This window comes from Gymnoscopelus braueri (genome assembly GCF_963280865.1).
Source record: "Gymnoscopelus braueri genome assembly, chromosome: 10".
Taxonomy (NCBI): Eukaryota; Metazoa; Chordata; class Actinopteri; order Myctophiformes; family Myctophidae; genus Gymnoscopelus; species Gymnoscopelus braueri.
Window position 1 is genome coordinate 16,253,499 of NC_137611.1, and position 15,065 is coordinate 16,268,563.

Consider the following 15,065-nt stretch of genomic DNA (forward strand, 5'->3'; position numbering starts at 1 on the left):
GGAGTGTATAACCAGAAACGTTGCACTCAGGAAATCAAGGTGGTCCAAAAGATTAAATATGATGGGCAGCATACTCACTTTTCGCTGAATGCTGGCACAATCTTCACAATCTGGCCATAATAATCTGTTGGTTCAAGCTGGATCTCAAAATTATTAACGTTTTGAATTGTGGGTGTACTTGTTCCCACCTGCCTTCCCTCCCTACTCATAAAACCAGGTGTTTTACTATGCTTGCGTGACACCGGCAGTTCTGTAACCCAATAATCGTGATTTAAGCTTTTCCGAGAGATGACTGCCCAAACAGGACAGTTTTAGTGCGGTAGACCGACACATAAAACACACACACACACACACACACACACACACACATGGTTTCTTGTATAATTTATATGGAAAACAGGTTAAAAACATTAGTCTCCCTTTTTATAAAACTGCAACAGCTACCTATTGTCATCAATACAACAGTGTACCGGCATTCACATCCTGCCTTTAGTGGCAGCAGTGAGTCTCAATACCAAGTGCAGGAGGAATAGAATGATGCTGCTGAATATCACATGCGGCCGTGGCTGCATTGAACTCAGTGTGGCTGGTTGTCCATCTGTGAGGCTGACTGGAAAGATCGGATATCTTCCCCGATGAACTCTGTCACTGCGGAGAGAGGAGACAGTCTATCAGTCTATCTATCTATCTATCTATCTATCTATCTATCTATCTATCTATCTATCTATCTATCTATCTATCTATCTATCTATCTATCTATCTATCTATCACAGTGGTTCCCAAACATTTTAGCCCGGGACCCAAACTAGTGAAAATAGCAGATCTACAAGCTCACAACGCGCTGCGAGCTTGTGGATCTGCTATTTTCAATACTTATTTTTTATTTATTTATGGAAATGATTTGGTTTATTTTTATTTATTCATGAAATACTTTTGAAATATGTTGGCATTCATTTAATTGATGAAAAATTGTGATTTTGTTTAAACTTTTTAAAATCTTAAATAATTAGATTTTTTTTATGGAAGACACAAAAAAAAGGGGATATTTACTTGCGACCCATACAAATTGGTCCACAACACAAACATGGGTCCCGCCCCACTGTTTGGGAAACAGTGATCTATCAGACTGTCTATTCATCTACACATCCATGCTCCTACTCAGCTGTCCATCCATCCATCCATCCATCCATCCATCCATCCATCCATCCATCCATCCATCCATCCATCCATCCATCCATCCATCCATCCATCCATCCATCCATCCATCCATCCATCCTTCCATCCATTTGGCGGCCATAGCTGAATGGGTAGTAGAGCCGTCCTGGGGAAGCAGAAGGTACCAGGTTTGATTCCCGGCCCCAGCAATGTGTCGAGGTGTCCCTGAGCGAGACACTTAAACCACATCCGCCAATGACAACTACCGGTATGTTATTTCTGTAAATCTAGGCTATTGGTATGTGTGTCCGCATTCTCCGCAACACTATGGAGTAGGATTAGCCAATCGGGTGCAAGCTGTCCATCCAGCGTATCTCCACTATGCCAATTTGTTCCCCCCTTCCGTGCAACTCCTGCCCCGTAGTTGATTAAAAATAATATTGCAAATATATTGTGCAGCAAATCTCATAGTTTCACCAACATTGTTGTGGTGAAGAAGTGTTGATCTCACTAACAGGTGTGCAGCACAGTGTGAGGATGACAGATGTTGCAATCTTTATAAACTTGATCAGGCATGTGCACCGCTCACAGACAGAGAGACACACAGAGAGACCACACACCTGTGACACACGCACACCCATGGGAGAAAGACGCCGTTAAGTTAAGCCCACGTCTGATTAACATCAACATCGTCTCAACATACATTACCCCATGCACCTATGATGCGCTCGCACACCGGACAGGCGGACACAGACAGAGAGCGAGAGACACACACACACACACACACACACACACACACACACACACACACACACACACACACACACACACACACACACACACACACACACACACACACACACACACACACACACACACACAGAGAGAGAGGCCGCGCACCTATGACACCCGTAAGTGTGCGTGCGCAGGAGACAGACGCCATAGGCTGCACACCTAAGATGCGTAATACATGCTTAATAGGTGCACAGTGCTGTGTAGAAAAGACAGACAGACATAGAGAGACAGAGGAGAGAGAGAGAGACAGTGTGACGTTACTGCGTCACATATTTCATTGAATCGTGCCTCCTGGCAAAGATTTGCACTCTACTGAGCACACCCTTCTAGTTAATGTTATAACCTTCGGCTGCATTCACCATGACATATGACACGTCAAAACGTCCTACTGTGAAAAGATTCCATAATCTCACCTTCTTCTAATGTAATATGATGCATGGCAGAGGAGCTGGCAAACTCCAGGTGACTCTCCTGCATCTTGGAGCCAGTCTGAGCATCCCTCTCCCCACCCTGGCCGGCTCCCAGAGCCCTGCCCTGGTGATCCCAGCCCTTATATTGGTGGTAAGGTGCTGGGTAGAAGTCCTGATAAGGGCCTGGGTTGGAGGGAGGCGAGGGACACGCCTCCTGGGGGAAAGCAGAGTACTGGGGGTAAGGGGAGGAGGAGGGCATGGGAGGCAGGGGAGACGAGGAGATGGGACTCCCGGCGGGGAAGGGGCTGAGAGACGAGGAGTGGGACGGTGAGGGCGAGGAGGACAGATACGGCGAGTCCAGCCACGGGGAAGGCGAGGGAGAGGGCGGCTGCGGGATCCGGGGGTAGAGGGGGGGCAGGAGCTCCGTGAAGCCCAGCTCCAGGTTCTCGAAGCTGGGGTGGCGCTCGGACAGCGTTCCCCTGGATCCAGCGGGGTCCTCCGCGGCGCCAGTAGCCTCGGGTTTGGAGTAGTACTCTTCGTGGTAGCCAGGGGCGGGGTAGGGAGGGGAGTAGGCGGAGGGGTACGGAGGCAGGTGGAAGCCCAGGCCTCTGTCCTCGGCCGTGGGATCGGCTCTCAGATGGTGGCCCCTGCCGGGGACCCCCATGGGGGACATGGGTACCCCCTCCAGGGGCAGTGCCGACGGGCGCGACAGCAGGGGATCCTCCTCTTTGAACATGACTGCAGGGATAAACAGAAACGGTCACATCTTTTATGTACAGTATTACATTTGAATACACACTGTCTGGTCCAGTCCGTCACCTGAAGAGGATCCAATTCAAGGGTCAAAGTGTGGGGAAGAGTTTACTCCAGGGGGCGCCACCGCATGACAGCTGCTACATTACACTCACTCCTGCACAGTCACTTCACACACCACAAGTGGCACCAGCTGCATTGTAAAATCTTGGGTGTTAATTTAACTCTGAATGGTCCGAAAGGGGCCCATTTGGTTTCATTTGTACACTCTCAGAGTTAACATAACACTAAGGATTTTGTGTGCATGGGGAGCAAGCTTGGCTCAAAATATTATCTGACTGGGTCTGAAAGTTGGTGGGAGTGGATGTTAGGGGTGAAATGATTCATCAAACAATTGATTAATCCATCAACAGAAAACATGTCTAATGCTTCACCAAAATGTGAATGTTTGTTAGTCTGAATGGTTTCGGATGACGTGTGATATTTATTTCCTGATTTCAGAACCGCTAAGGGGCATCATGCCTAACATCGACCCTTCCTATGTAGATGTAGAGTGAATCAAAACAAGTGCTCCTTTTCCCCTGCCATCATAGGAAAACAATGTGCGAAAGGTAATACATCCATGGCATGGTGGTGAGCATTGTGAACACAACACTGGCGCACTGATACTGATACATGAGTCTTTTACAATGGGTGCCAATCATAATCAAGCACTGTGACTATCCATTTTTTATAATAAATGATCTGCCTAGTACCTACACAATAACTACATTTCCCGAGCACAATTAATGCTACATTGAGTCATATGCAGCGCAAGCGAATGTTGAAATTGAACAAAACGTGATTGAAAATGATGTAGCTGAAGGAGAGACACATGTAAGTGAACATTGGGACATTGGCTGTAGGACACTCACTGGGAAGGTACTTGAAACAGTGAGTGCTGCTCCTCTTTCTCTTCCCGTTGGAGACGTAGAGACAGACGGACACGGGCCGACTCACGGACAGGTCGCTGTAGGCGGGGACCCTCACACACAGCAGACACTGGGGGGAGAGTCCGGCATGAACACGTAATGGATCACAAACTCACACATACTTGCATACTGTGTTTTATATGGACACAAGAATGCACGTTCACACACATGCACACACACACGCGCACACGCACACAAATACCACATGTGCACACTTACCTCATTGCAATTGTCCCGGTCAATATGTGCCTCCTCCTCCCACTGAAGTTTTCCATCTGATTGATGAGAACATGAGGGTGGGGTATTATGGTCAACAACATGAATTTTGTCTAGTCTTGGGCGGGCGGGATTTTGCTGTCAGAGATGTTATCTAAAATATTAAACTAACACTAACACAAACAACACATACCATTTCAACAGCTTTTGTACAGGAGAGTTTGAACAAGCCATTATGAATTCCCTCTCTTTGCTATGTCACACCATGAACAATATGTGTTGTGGAAAGTTTGGCAAAATCAGTAGCCTGGGCCATCCTCTTGGGTTCGTGAAGGTGCACAGAAAATTCCATTCGACCGACCAAAGGACCACCATGGTCAACCTTACAGCCCGGCCGCTAGTAGGGCTAAAAAGTCAGAAGTTTGTTTCATAGACATAAAGTACAGTATACCATATATGTCATAAAAGTAGGGAAAGAAACGTTTAATTATGCTCAAAGTTGTAAAGACACAGATGAGTTTCTTTACCGCTGAAGCACTTTGAATTGCATGGAATGTGCAGTAATAATAAAGTGTTACTGGCTAGTAACAGACATGCAGTGAATACTTCCCCACATCCACACAGAGAGTGGTGGATGGTCTGGGTGGTGTGGGCGCTAGATACGCAGCTATTGTGTATAACAGTGGTTCTCAAACTTTTTCATATCACGGACCCCCAAAATTATATGTGTTTGGCCACAGACCCCATCTCAAAATATGTTGTTCCAGGGACCCCCCAGAAGCAAAGATTAGAGTTACAAATGTTGGCTTTATAAAATATATTTATATTCAAATTTAGTCTAAAAGTCTAAAAATCTACAAGCTTATAGCGCTACAAGCTCATAGTGCTTGGTGCCACGCTATGAGCATGTACTGTATATCTGCTATTTCTGAATAGCCAAAGTATACAATAAAATGATTGTGATGCTATTTTACCTCATTTAGCTGGGGACCCCCTGGTACCCCGCCAAGGACCCCTGAGAGTCCCCGGACCCCACTTTGAGAACCAATGGTGTATACTGTATACGGACATACTGTACAGAGACACGGATGTTTGGAGGGATGCGAGTAAAGCACACCGATTTTAACTGAATTAACCACTTCATTTGAATTATACTTAATTTGACGCGGTCTCCCAGAGGTCTGTACTTGGTCCCCTCCTTTCCCCCCCCCCCTCTAAACCAAATCATGTTGCGATGTGTTGTGTTGCAAGATTGTAGATCTATTTTCGCTGAATGCTCGCCTATTGTGACATGCCCAGAGTAGTAGGGGTGTGCCGATACACTAATTTCACGAAACGATACGATACGATATTGGGCTCACAACTTCGATACGATTTCGATACGATACGATACGCACTTTTTTATTATGAAAATATATGGGGTGGAAAAAAGTATTCAGACATGCAAACTTGTAGCTTTTTAGCTACAATAGCCGTTTTGAATCCAAATAGGGCAATAGTGTGACACCTGACCCGAAAAAAAACAACATGTTGTCACCCTTTTCACCTCGGGGCTGTTTGCATGCCTGATTATTATTATTGTAAAAAAAAAAAAACCTTTTCAAAACGATATTTTTTTTCTTCCAAAACGATACATATCGTCACGAAAACGTATCGCGATATATCGCGGGACGATATATCGGCACACCCCTACAGAGTAGAAATGATTTGGGTTAAACATGGAATGTCTGTTGCTGTTTACCTGTCCCTCTCTCCATGAACAGAACTCTAGAGATGGGCAGGAAGTTGGAGCCGCTCAGCAGGAGCTCCTCCCCTCCCTCCACGGAACAGGAAGTCAGGCTGACTGATTCTATCACTGGCAGCTCCTGGGCTGAACGCTGGGCTAAGAGGGGAGAGGAAGGGGGGGAGGGAGAGAGAGAGAGAGAGGAGGGGAAACAGAGAAATGCAAAAGAGAAGGGGCAAGAGAAAGGAAGAGTGAAGGGAAAGACAGAAGAGAGAGAGAGAGGGCAAGGAAGAACAGAAAGGGATGAAAGCAAGGGGTGGAGAGAGAGAGAGCAAATGACAAGTGAGACGTTAAAGACGATAACCTAGAAGTTTAAAGGGATAGTTCAACCCCAAAATGACTTGTTTTCTATCGATTAGTCACCCCATGGAGACTTGAATTCATGGATATTTTTGTTGCATTCCTAAGCCAATAATTTGATGATCAGCGGACCGGTAGGCAGCGGTTCCGGTAGGAGACACAAAGTCACAAAAACAAAAAAAATATCCATGAATTCAAGTCTCCATGGGGTGACTAATCGTTAGAAAGAAAGCCATTTTTGGGGGTGAACTATCCCTTTAACTAAACTAATAACCTATTCATCTGAAACCGCGGCAGAACTGTGCAGTACACTTCAAAGCATTTAAAGTATTCAAATAAAAGCACAGTCGTTCTATAAACGGGGGGGGGGGGGGGGGGTGTGTGAGTGAGTGCCTGCGATGTGTCACTCACAGCACTCGATGGGCTGAGAGGCGACCTGGAGGGCCAGGACGCGGCCAGGAGGGGCCGCCGGAGGAGTCAGCGGGAGGTGGGTACGGAATACCAGACGCACGCGCGTGTTCTTCCTGCCGACGTCCGTCTCTCCCTTCCTCAGCTCGATGTCCGAGTTGCGCAGTTTCAGAATCCCGGCGCAGTCGATTCTGAGACCCAAAGTCATAAAACACAATGTGGAAATGTGTTAGGATGGCTGATAGCAAGATGTCAGACATGAGTGAAGCGTTATGTTGCGGTGACAGGGTGAAGAAGACCGCACGGTCCAAACATCGTTGCTTTGCTGCTGTTTTGCTAATACAGTTTGGAGCATCTGTAATGTGAGTTGCGAGCCATTTATTTTGCTTTGCGGGGTGACAGGGTGGACATCATCACATGCAGATACCGGAGGGAGAGTGTTTTTTTCATTCTTTTTTCTTAGGGCACGGTCACACCGCACTTTAATTCTACCTATGAGGGTGGATTTTGCCAATGCTTTTCAATGGGAATGGTGTGGTTTAATGGTCTTGCGCATCTTTTCTGTGTGTCGCAAACACAAAACTTTGAATATTTTGTTATCGGTGGATACGATTTTGTCCACAATTCCATGCTGTATTGATGTTGGTACCAATAGGAGAGATGACAGCCAAACGTTGATCAAAATAACAATTCTTTAATAAAGTCATGCAGATGTTTAACGATAATTTAACTCTTGGACCAAATGGATCCTTACGGGTCCATTTCGTTTCATTTTACGCTCTCAAGAGTTAAAGATCTTAATAATGGTCCATTTGGTTACCAACTCTCCCTTCATTTAGCTCGGGACCACCTGGAATCCCTTATACCATCCAGTACTCTAACACACTGAATGGTAAATGGACTACATTTATACAGCGCCTTTTGTCCAAAGTGTATTTCAAATTCACTTCATTTACACACCGATGGCAGAGGAAACCATGCAAGGCATCAATCAACCTGCTCATCTTGAACACCCGGGGATCAAACCAGGAACCTTCAGACGGCTACCGCTGACTCCTGAGCTACTGCTGCCCCGCCTACCAGTCATAAATAAAATAATATATAACAAATATATGATTACTTGTTCAAGACAGAAGCTGCTCTCTTTGGTTGGCTGACATGTTATTTTACTGTTCTATCAATCTATACCTCCAGCCAGAATTCAGATAACATTAAGTACAGCTAATCCCCTTTCAAAAAGATTTAAAAGGAGCAGGGAGAGTAAGATGGATGGAAGGCTCTGAGATGGGAGTAACAACAAAGAAAGTCATGTGAAAATAGACATACTGTAGCTGTTGGTGAGATAGAAGGATAAAAAAGAGGAGGAAGAAGATAGCAGGGTTTGGAAAGAGGAGTGAGGGCAAAGGAGGACTCTCTGTCTGTCTGTCTGTCTGTCTGTCTGTCTGTCTGTCTGTCTGTCTGTCTGTCTGTCTGTCTGTCTGTCTGTCTGTCTGTCTGTCTGTCTGTCTGTCTGTCTGTCTGTCTGTCTGTCCGTCCGTCCGTCCGTCCGTCCGTCCGTCCGTCCGTCCGTCCGTCCGTCCGTCCGTCCGTCCGTCCGTCCGTCCGTCCGTCCGTCCGTCCGTCCGTCCGTCCGTCGGGTCCGTCCGTCCTACTCACAGTGCAGTCATGTTGGTCTCAGGGTTGAGTGGTATGTCCAGCAGCTTGGTGCCAGCCTGGACGCTCTCCTGACTGGCAGTGCCCACCATCTTGCCTGTCACCCTGAGAGGAGGAGAAACCACGGTATTAAGGTGGGTGCATGCTACCATTTTCGGTGATCACCCTCTCACCGCGGTGTTTTTAAAGCTACAACATGACGTCACTGAGCCGCGGTGATAAGCGACATGTAGAATGCAGCCACCTTTAGACAACCCTTGGTACGGTACATATAGTCCTAACCTACAGTATATACACTGACATTGAATTATTATGCTGTTTTTGCTGATGTTTGTCCACATAAATCAAAAGCCATGCCTGCTAGTGCGGCTAAAAACGATTAAGTCAGATGCCGATCTTCCCAGACCAAAATGTAATGTTTTTTTGGCATACAGGTGTTCACATAAATAAAGTACCTGTGTATCTGATAGAACGGATGGGGCCTGATAGACCGGTCATCAGCCGTTCCAACAAACACCTGCAGAGAAAGAGGCTTCCTCTCTGTATAGCCACAAAGCTGTAGGGAGAGAGAGAGACACACACACACACACACACACACACACACACACACACACACACACACACACACACACACACACACACACACACACACACACACACACACACACACACACACACACACACACACACACACACACTGGTTATATTATATATAATTTTATTGCACCTCTGATGAGGGTCTAGAAAAAGGAGTTGACATGTGACACAAGTCATGAGCTCGATTTGAACCCGTGACGCCTCAGTTAGGTGTCTGTCTACGGGGTCTGCACACTTGAGCCTAATTTACACCCCATCACACGGCTGTGTTGCTCGCCAAAAATAACAGATTTTCAAGGTAACAAGGTGACACAGCACAGTTGAGCATTCGAGCAACAGCAAGCCCACAGCATACCATACGGAGAGCACAATTTAGGGATTTATTTATGGTATTCATAAATTGTGGGACAGTCCGGTATTTAATTATTCATAGACCTGAATGACACCAGGTGTAAAGTCTGGAACTGCAACTCAGACAAGGACATGTCACTTTTTGGACACACGACAAGTTTCTTTTCAGTACTGAGAACGACAAGTTTCTCTTTAGTACTGAGAGTACTACTTTAGTAAACAGGAACAAAGCTGAACAAAAGACTGAGGCATTGCATTCATCAAATTTCTCATTTTTTTAACAAGCTTTTTCTTTTTTAAATTACAAAGGGGACCACGCAAGTCGGGAATGATGTAAGTCGGGAACGATGCAAGCAGGGAATGTATGCCCCACACGGTTATGCAATGCCCGTGGGACCCAGTGTCAGAGTACACCTGTTGTACCAAACTATCCGTAGTCCTGGCAGTAATTTGCTATAATTTACTTTATTTAAGCTAATAATAATACATAATAAAAGTAATACGACTCTTCTACAAAGCTCTTAAAGCTTGTAATAGTGTGTCTTCTTTTTCTATAAGATAAGATAAGACAAGATTCAAGATTCATTCAGACAAGATTTCAACTAACCAGGCTTCGTGTTTTGGTCATGTGGTCAGTTAGGGGAATTGTACCTTGACGACAGGGTGGCCTGCCGGTGTAGCTTTGACGGCTCCCCGGCTGCCCTCCGTCTCATAGTGGGCTCTGTGGTGTGGGCGGGGCTGCACCTCGATTCGAAGCTCGTATTGGTCAAACTGGGATGGCAGTGGCCAATCGAGTGGTGGCAGGGCGTTTGACCTGAAAGTGTACAATGAATGACACACAATTATGGATAACATTGGTTAGGATTAGACCCCCAAGATTTCACACAAACACAACGGACATCATACAGGGATTTCTGTTAAAGTTCCAATTCAGTACTGAACACACATTACTGTGCTTTATATAAAGCCCAGGACAAAATATTAGCTTCAACTTTCATAGCTCACACAGAGTTCTCCATATATTAGGAAGTGAACATTGAATGATTAATGATTTAACTGGTTAAAAAAGTGATGATGACAATTACTACTATGACTAGTACTATTGCTGCTACTAAATAAGTCTTAGAAAAAAATGCATCCATGCTAAAGCTGAACATATTACACCAATCCTTAGATCTCTGCATTGGCAATCATAAAATTGATTTAAAGAATCATATTCTATGCGTTTAAATTCCTTTTCTGCCTTTGAATGCATTTTTCTTTTGCATTTTATAAAACACTTTGAATTGCCTTTGTGATATGAAATATGCTATACAGGTAAACTTATCTGACCTTAGTACTGCTACTGCTATGCTTAAAAGAGTAAACATCCAAAGAAGAAGAACAAGAAGAATTTTGCCCAAAACGCATAATATGTATCTTTTCAGATGTATGATGTCCTTGCCTGAACAGAGGACTGTGGGCACTGGCGCGGGTCCGTCCCCAGCCCAGAGAAGGGGGAACAGACAAGTAGTCCATGCCCAGGGTCTGCTGCTCTCTCCTGGGCTGGTGGGGCTCTGGCAGAGGCCCTGGAGTCTGCTCCTGTTCCACCTCCCTGCTAGACAGCTAAACGAAACGCAGTGATGGAGATCATCATTTAACCCATTCAATCCGGGAACACATCTGTTTATAGCGTGCTATGAGACATTTTGTACTCAAATCTTTGCTTCTGGAGGTCCCTGGAACAAAATATTTTACAAATGTTCGCTTTAAAAAATATACATTCAAAGATTTGCACACATTTTCACAATTTTTCAAAAATAGCAGATCTACAAGCTCATAGCGCGGCACTCGGTATATCCGCTATTTTTGAATAGCCAAAGACATCTAAAATGACCCAAATGGGTTCCTGGATTGAATGGGTTAAAATCTCAGTTTTTACTGTACTAGTAGCTGTTGGAGCCAAGTTACCCTTTCTGTTTATTTTGTTTTGTTTTTAATCTAAATGAATGGTGTGGCCTTGGTAATGACGATGACGTCATGTCAATCACAGTCAATGGGTGGTTGTCACGGTAACCATTATATATACCTGGCAGTGGGTGAATGTGGGCAGGTGGGTGCTGTGGAAGGCCAAACAGTTTTTTGTTTTTGTTTTTTGTTCTGTGTCGTGCAGGTCGGCGTTCATGTCTTTGTTTTGTGAGTTGTGTCATCTTTATGGAGTATCTGATGTTAATAAATGGATTGACATATCCAAAGATACAAGCACTCTCTGGCAGGGCCGGATTAACCCTTCGTGGTGCCCGGTGCTACGACCCGTTTCGGTGCCCCCCGGGACCCTTTTGTCAGCGGGGGTGCGGAAAATTGACGCTCCTTCAATTTCTGCGCTTTTTGGTGATAGTTCTTCTTTCACTTTCTCCCCGCCGTTTGGTGCCCCCCCCAAGGTTGGTTCCCCCCCAAGGTTGGTTCCCCCCCAAGGTTGGTGCCCTGTGCTTCAGCACCTATTAGAAGCCCTTCCGTTAATCGTCACTGCTCTCTGGACATTGAATTAATTGCACTAAAGTCCACCCAGTTGCCCTCGAAGGAGGTAAAGGGCTCTACAGTAGCCTTATAATACAGTATCTTATGTGATTGGAAAGCCTGTCCAGGTTCCCTTTACAATGGATTCCCATTCATAATGATAAATGGGGATGGGGGCCCACTTGAATATCTTGAAAGTGTTCGCGGGGCCACCCATCTGCCTTTTCAGGGTATGTTCATTTTAATGATCAATCAGTCGATTGTGTTTTTATATTAATGTTATATTATCATAAAGATCATAAAGAAGTGTTTTGACAAAGATTTTTTTTGGGGGGGGGGGGACTTCCAATATCCTCAGGGCCCACCAGTGGGCCCCGGTAAATCAAATGTGGCAGTGTGAGCTTCATTCCAACCGCTCACCTGCTCCAATGATGTCTTCCTGGTTTTCTGCGGGATGCTGAGCTCATAGCCGCTGTTCGGGCCCTGAGTCTGCGAGGCGGAGGAGTCACTCCCATCCACGCTGCACCCGTGGAGCTCCTCCGAGTAGCTCCCCCTCCGCGAGGTGCAGGGGGAGGCCAGGGGGGAGTTCCTCCTCTTCTTACCCCCCGGGGAGGTGGGCCTCGAGGACGAGGAGGAGGGCGAGAGGCCGAAATTGACGGCGGCCTCGTTGAGCTCGTCCTCCTCCACGAGCAGCGAGTCGCAGCTAGAGGCGGGGCTGAGCCAGCCGCGGGAGGAGGGGCTAGAGGCGGGGCTCGGGCTGAGGGAGCCGGGGCCGCCGTCGCGGTAGGAGAACGGGTCCAGCAGGGGGAGGTAGAGGCGCTCGCGGTCCCAGCCGCTGCCGCCCGTGTCCCAGTAGCTGGAGCTGTCGGGGGCGGGGTCATCGTCAGGTGAGATGGTGGTGATCTGGATGCTGGGGCACTCTAACACACGAGACCCCGGTACCTGAGGAACAGCGAGGTACAGAGAGAGAGAGAGAGAGAGAGAGAGAGAGACACACACACACACACACACACACACACACACACACACACACACACACACACACACACACACACACACACACACACACACACACACACACACACACACACACACACATTCAGACAGAAAGACAGATAGTAAGGGAAAGAAATATAGGTTTTGTGTATGATCGGCTTTATATACATACTTTTATATATATATCTGCCCATGTGTTAGCTCCGACGGAACCTCTCCCTCCGCTGTATAGCTCCGAGATGAGGTTCCTCGTTATTTCCTGCCGTTTGCGGTCGACATTGTCGCACATTTTCCACTTTACATGTTTCTTACCCCTTTCTGCACATCGTATCCAAAAGGTTAAGCATTTGCGCCACTCTCTCAGATGTTTTAAGTTCTAGCGGACCATAAAAGCTATCCAACGAGTTGAAGAAAGTATTTAATTTGCCTCGGTTTTCATCCGGTTCCATAATATTTTGCATTAGAAGATGCAATTCAACATTTGACCAGTAGGGTAATCAGTAATGTTATCTCTACGGGCGCAACTCTTGCGCAATGTCTTAAAAACATGTAACCGGATGAAAACCGAGGCAAATTAAATACTTTCTTCAACTCGTTGGATAGCTTTTATGGTCCGCTAGAACATCTGAGAGAGTGGCGCAAATGCTTAACTTTTTGGATACGATGTGCAGAAAGGGGTAAGAAACATGTAAAGTGGAAAATGTGCGACAATGTCGACCGCAAACGGCAGGAAATAACGAGGAACCTCATCTCGGAGCTATACAGCGGAGGGAGAGGTTCCGTAGGGGCTACCCATGTGTCTGTCTGTCTGTCTGTCTGTCTATCTATGTCCTCTTACCTGCACGGAGTGTGCTGGCAGGCTCTCATAGGTCCCACTGAACTCCCTCACCAGGGCCCTTCGGGGGGGTGGGGAATGCATCCCTGCCCGCTGATTGGCTGACGACGAAGGGCTAGGGATGCCAATTGATTGGCCTCCATGAGTGGCAGCCAGGTGGTTGTCTGTAACCAATGGAAAGCAATTAGCACATGACACAGAGGTGTGTGTGGACAGACAGACAACTGAACCAGTTGATTTCCAGTTATTATAACAACACATTGCATATCGCTGCTGTCGGGTGGAAACCTCACATGTCCAAAACTTTTCAGGACTCAAATTCAACAATAGCATTGCGTTTTTAGCTTATAGTTCTGCTATTTTTGCCTCTTTTGTGTGCTGCTGTAGTAGTAGGGCATTACTTTACTAAAAGCCATAACAAATTTAAAACATGGAGATAAGAGGTTTCTGCCCGACAGCGACAATATAATATCTTAAGATCTTACGATCTTACATTCAATGTAAATTTTGAATAGTTTCCTGATGCGTACAGTGTTATGTTTAATTCTACTGTATACTCTCTCAACATGTGCATCCTCTATGACTATGTCATGTAAGCACTTTATGTGTAGGATTGCATTAATTGCCAAATTCCTTGTAAGCTCATACTTGGCAACAAAGGCAGCGCTTCTAATTTCGAGATGACAAGGAGCTGGACGATGAACGAACAACAGCTCCAGCCAAAGGTTATTACCTTTAGCTGATTCATATTCTCGTTAAACCCCATTAATTGGGGTTTTCTCTGCTTAACCACAGAACTGCATGACCAAGGCCCCCATTAGCGAACGGTGTACACTCACACTCACAGTCATTTGTGAAAGTGTACTGAGATGGTGAAATGCTTGCCGGGTGTTCTGATTACCTCAACAACACAGGCCCAATAAATGTGCATAACAGAGCTGAGTTTGTCCCTTTGTCTTATATTAATGGACGGCCTATGAAAACATCGCCAGTGGAAAGAGCTGCCTTCAATGAATTGTCCCAATACTTCTCTAGACTATTGCTATATAGACAAAACATTATGCAACTACCCTTAAACAATAACTATCTATTTTAAATAATATAAACCTTGATGATTTCGGACAGTCCCAGAAGCAAAATAAAGACCACTCAGGTCGTATTATTTTATTAGAGTAAACATTCTCAAGAAAATATATTTGGGTTTTGTCAAACAATAACCATTCGGGCAGGGACGTGACCCACCCAGACCACAATTACAACCGCAGTATTTCCCCGATGTGGTGTGGTTAAGCCACTACACTGATCCGCCTCGCTGGGTCAAACAGTCTTAGAGCTTTTGTGTACGC

At 45.9% G+C, this 15,065-nt stretch overlaps 1 protein-coding gene across 1 annotated transcript in view; it reads right to left on the bottom strand.

The window, feature by feature from the left end:
- Positions 1–246: 246 nt before the first annotated feature.
- The window catches only part of nfatc4 (nuclear factor of activated T cells 4), an 18,451-nt gene continuing 3,632 nt past the window's right edge, over positions 247–15,065 (bottom strand). The window contains exons 2-13 of the mRNA XM_080440765.1: positions 13,723–13,883; positions 12,309–12,830; positions 10,837–10,997; positions 10,044–10,206; positions 8,900–9,000; positions 8,448–8,549; positions 6,795–6,982; positions 6,042–6,182; positions 4,304–4,359; positions 4,028–4,154; positions 2,364–3,098; positions 247–648 (exon numbers count right to left, since the gene is read on the bottom strand). Of these exons, the coding sequence (XP_080296891.1) occupies positions 578–648; positions 2,364–3,098; positions 4,028–4,154; positions 4,304–4,359; positions 6,042–6,182; positions 6,795–6,982; positions 8,448–8,549; positions 8,900–9,000; positions 10,044–10,206; positions 10,837–10,997; positions 12,309–12,830; positions 13,723–13,883 (2,528 nt within the window). The 3' untranslated portion in view covers positions 247–577. The remainder of the gene's footprint in view (positions 649–2,363; positions 3,099–4,027; positions 4,155–4,303; positions 4,360–6,041; positions 6,183–6,794; positions 6,983–8,447; positions 8,550–8,899; positions 9,001–10,043; positions 10,207–10,836; positions 10,998–12,308; positions 12,831–13,722; positions 13,884–15,065) is intronic.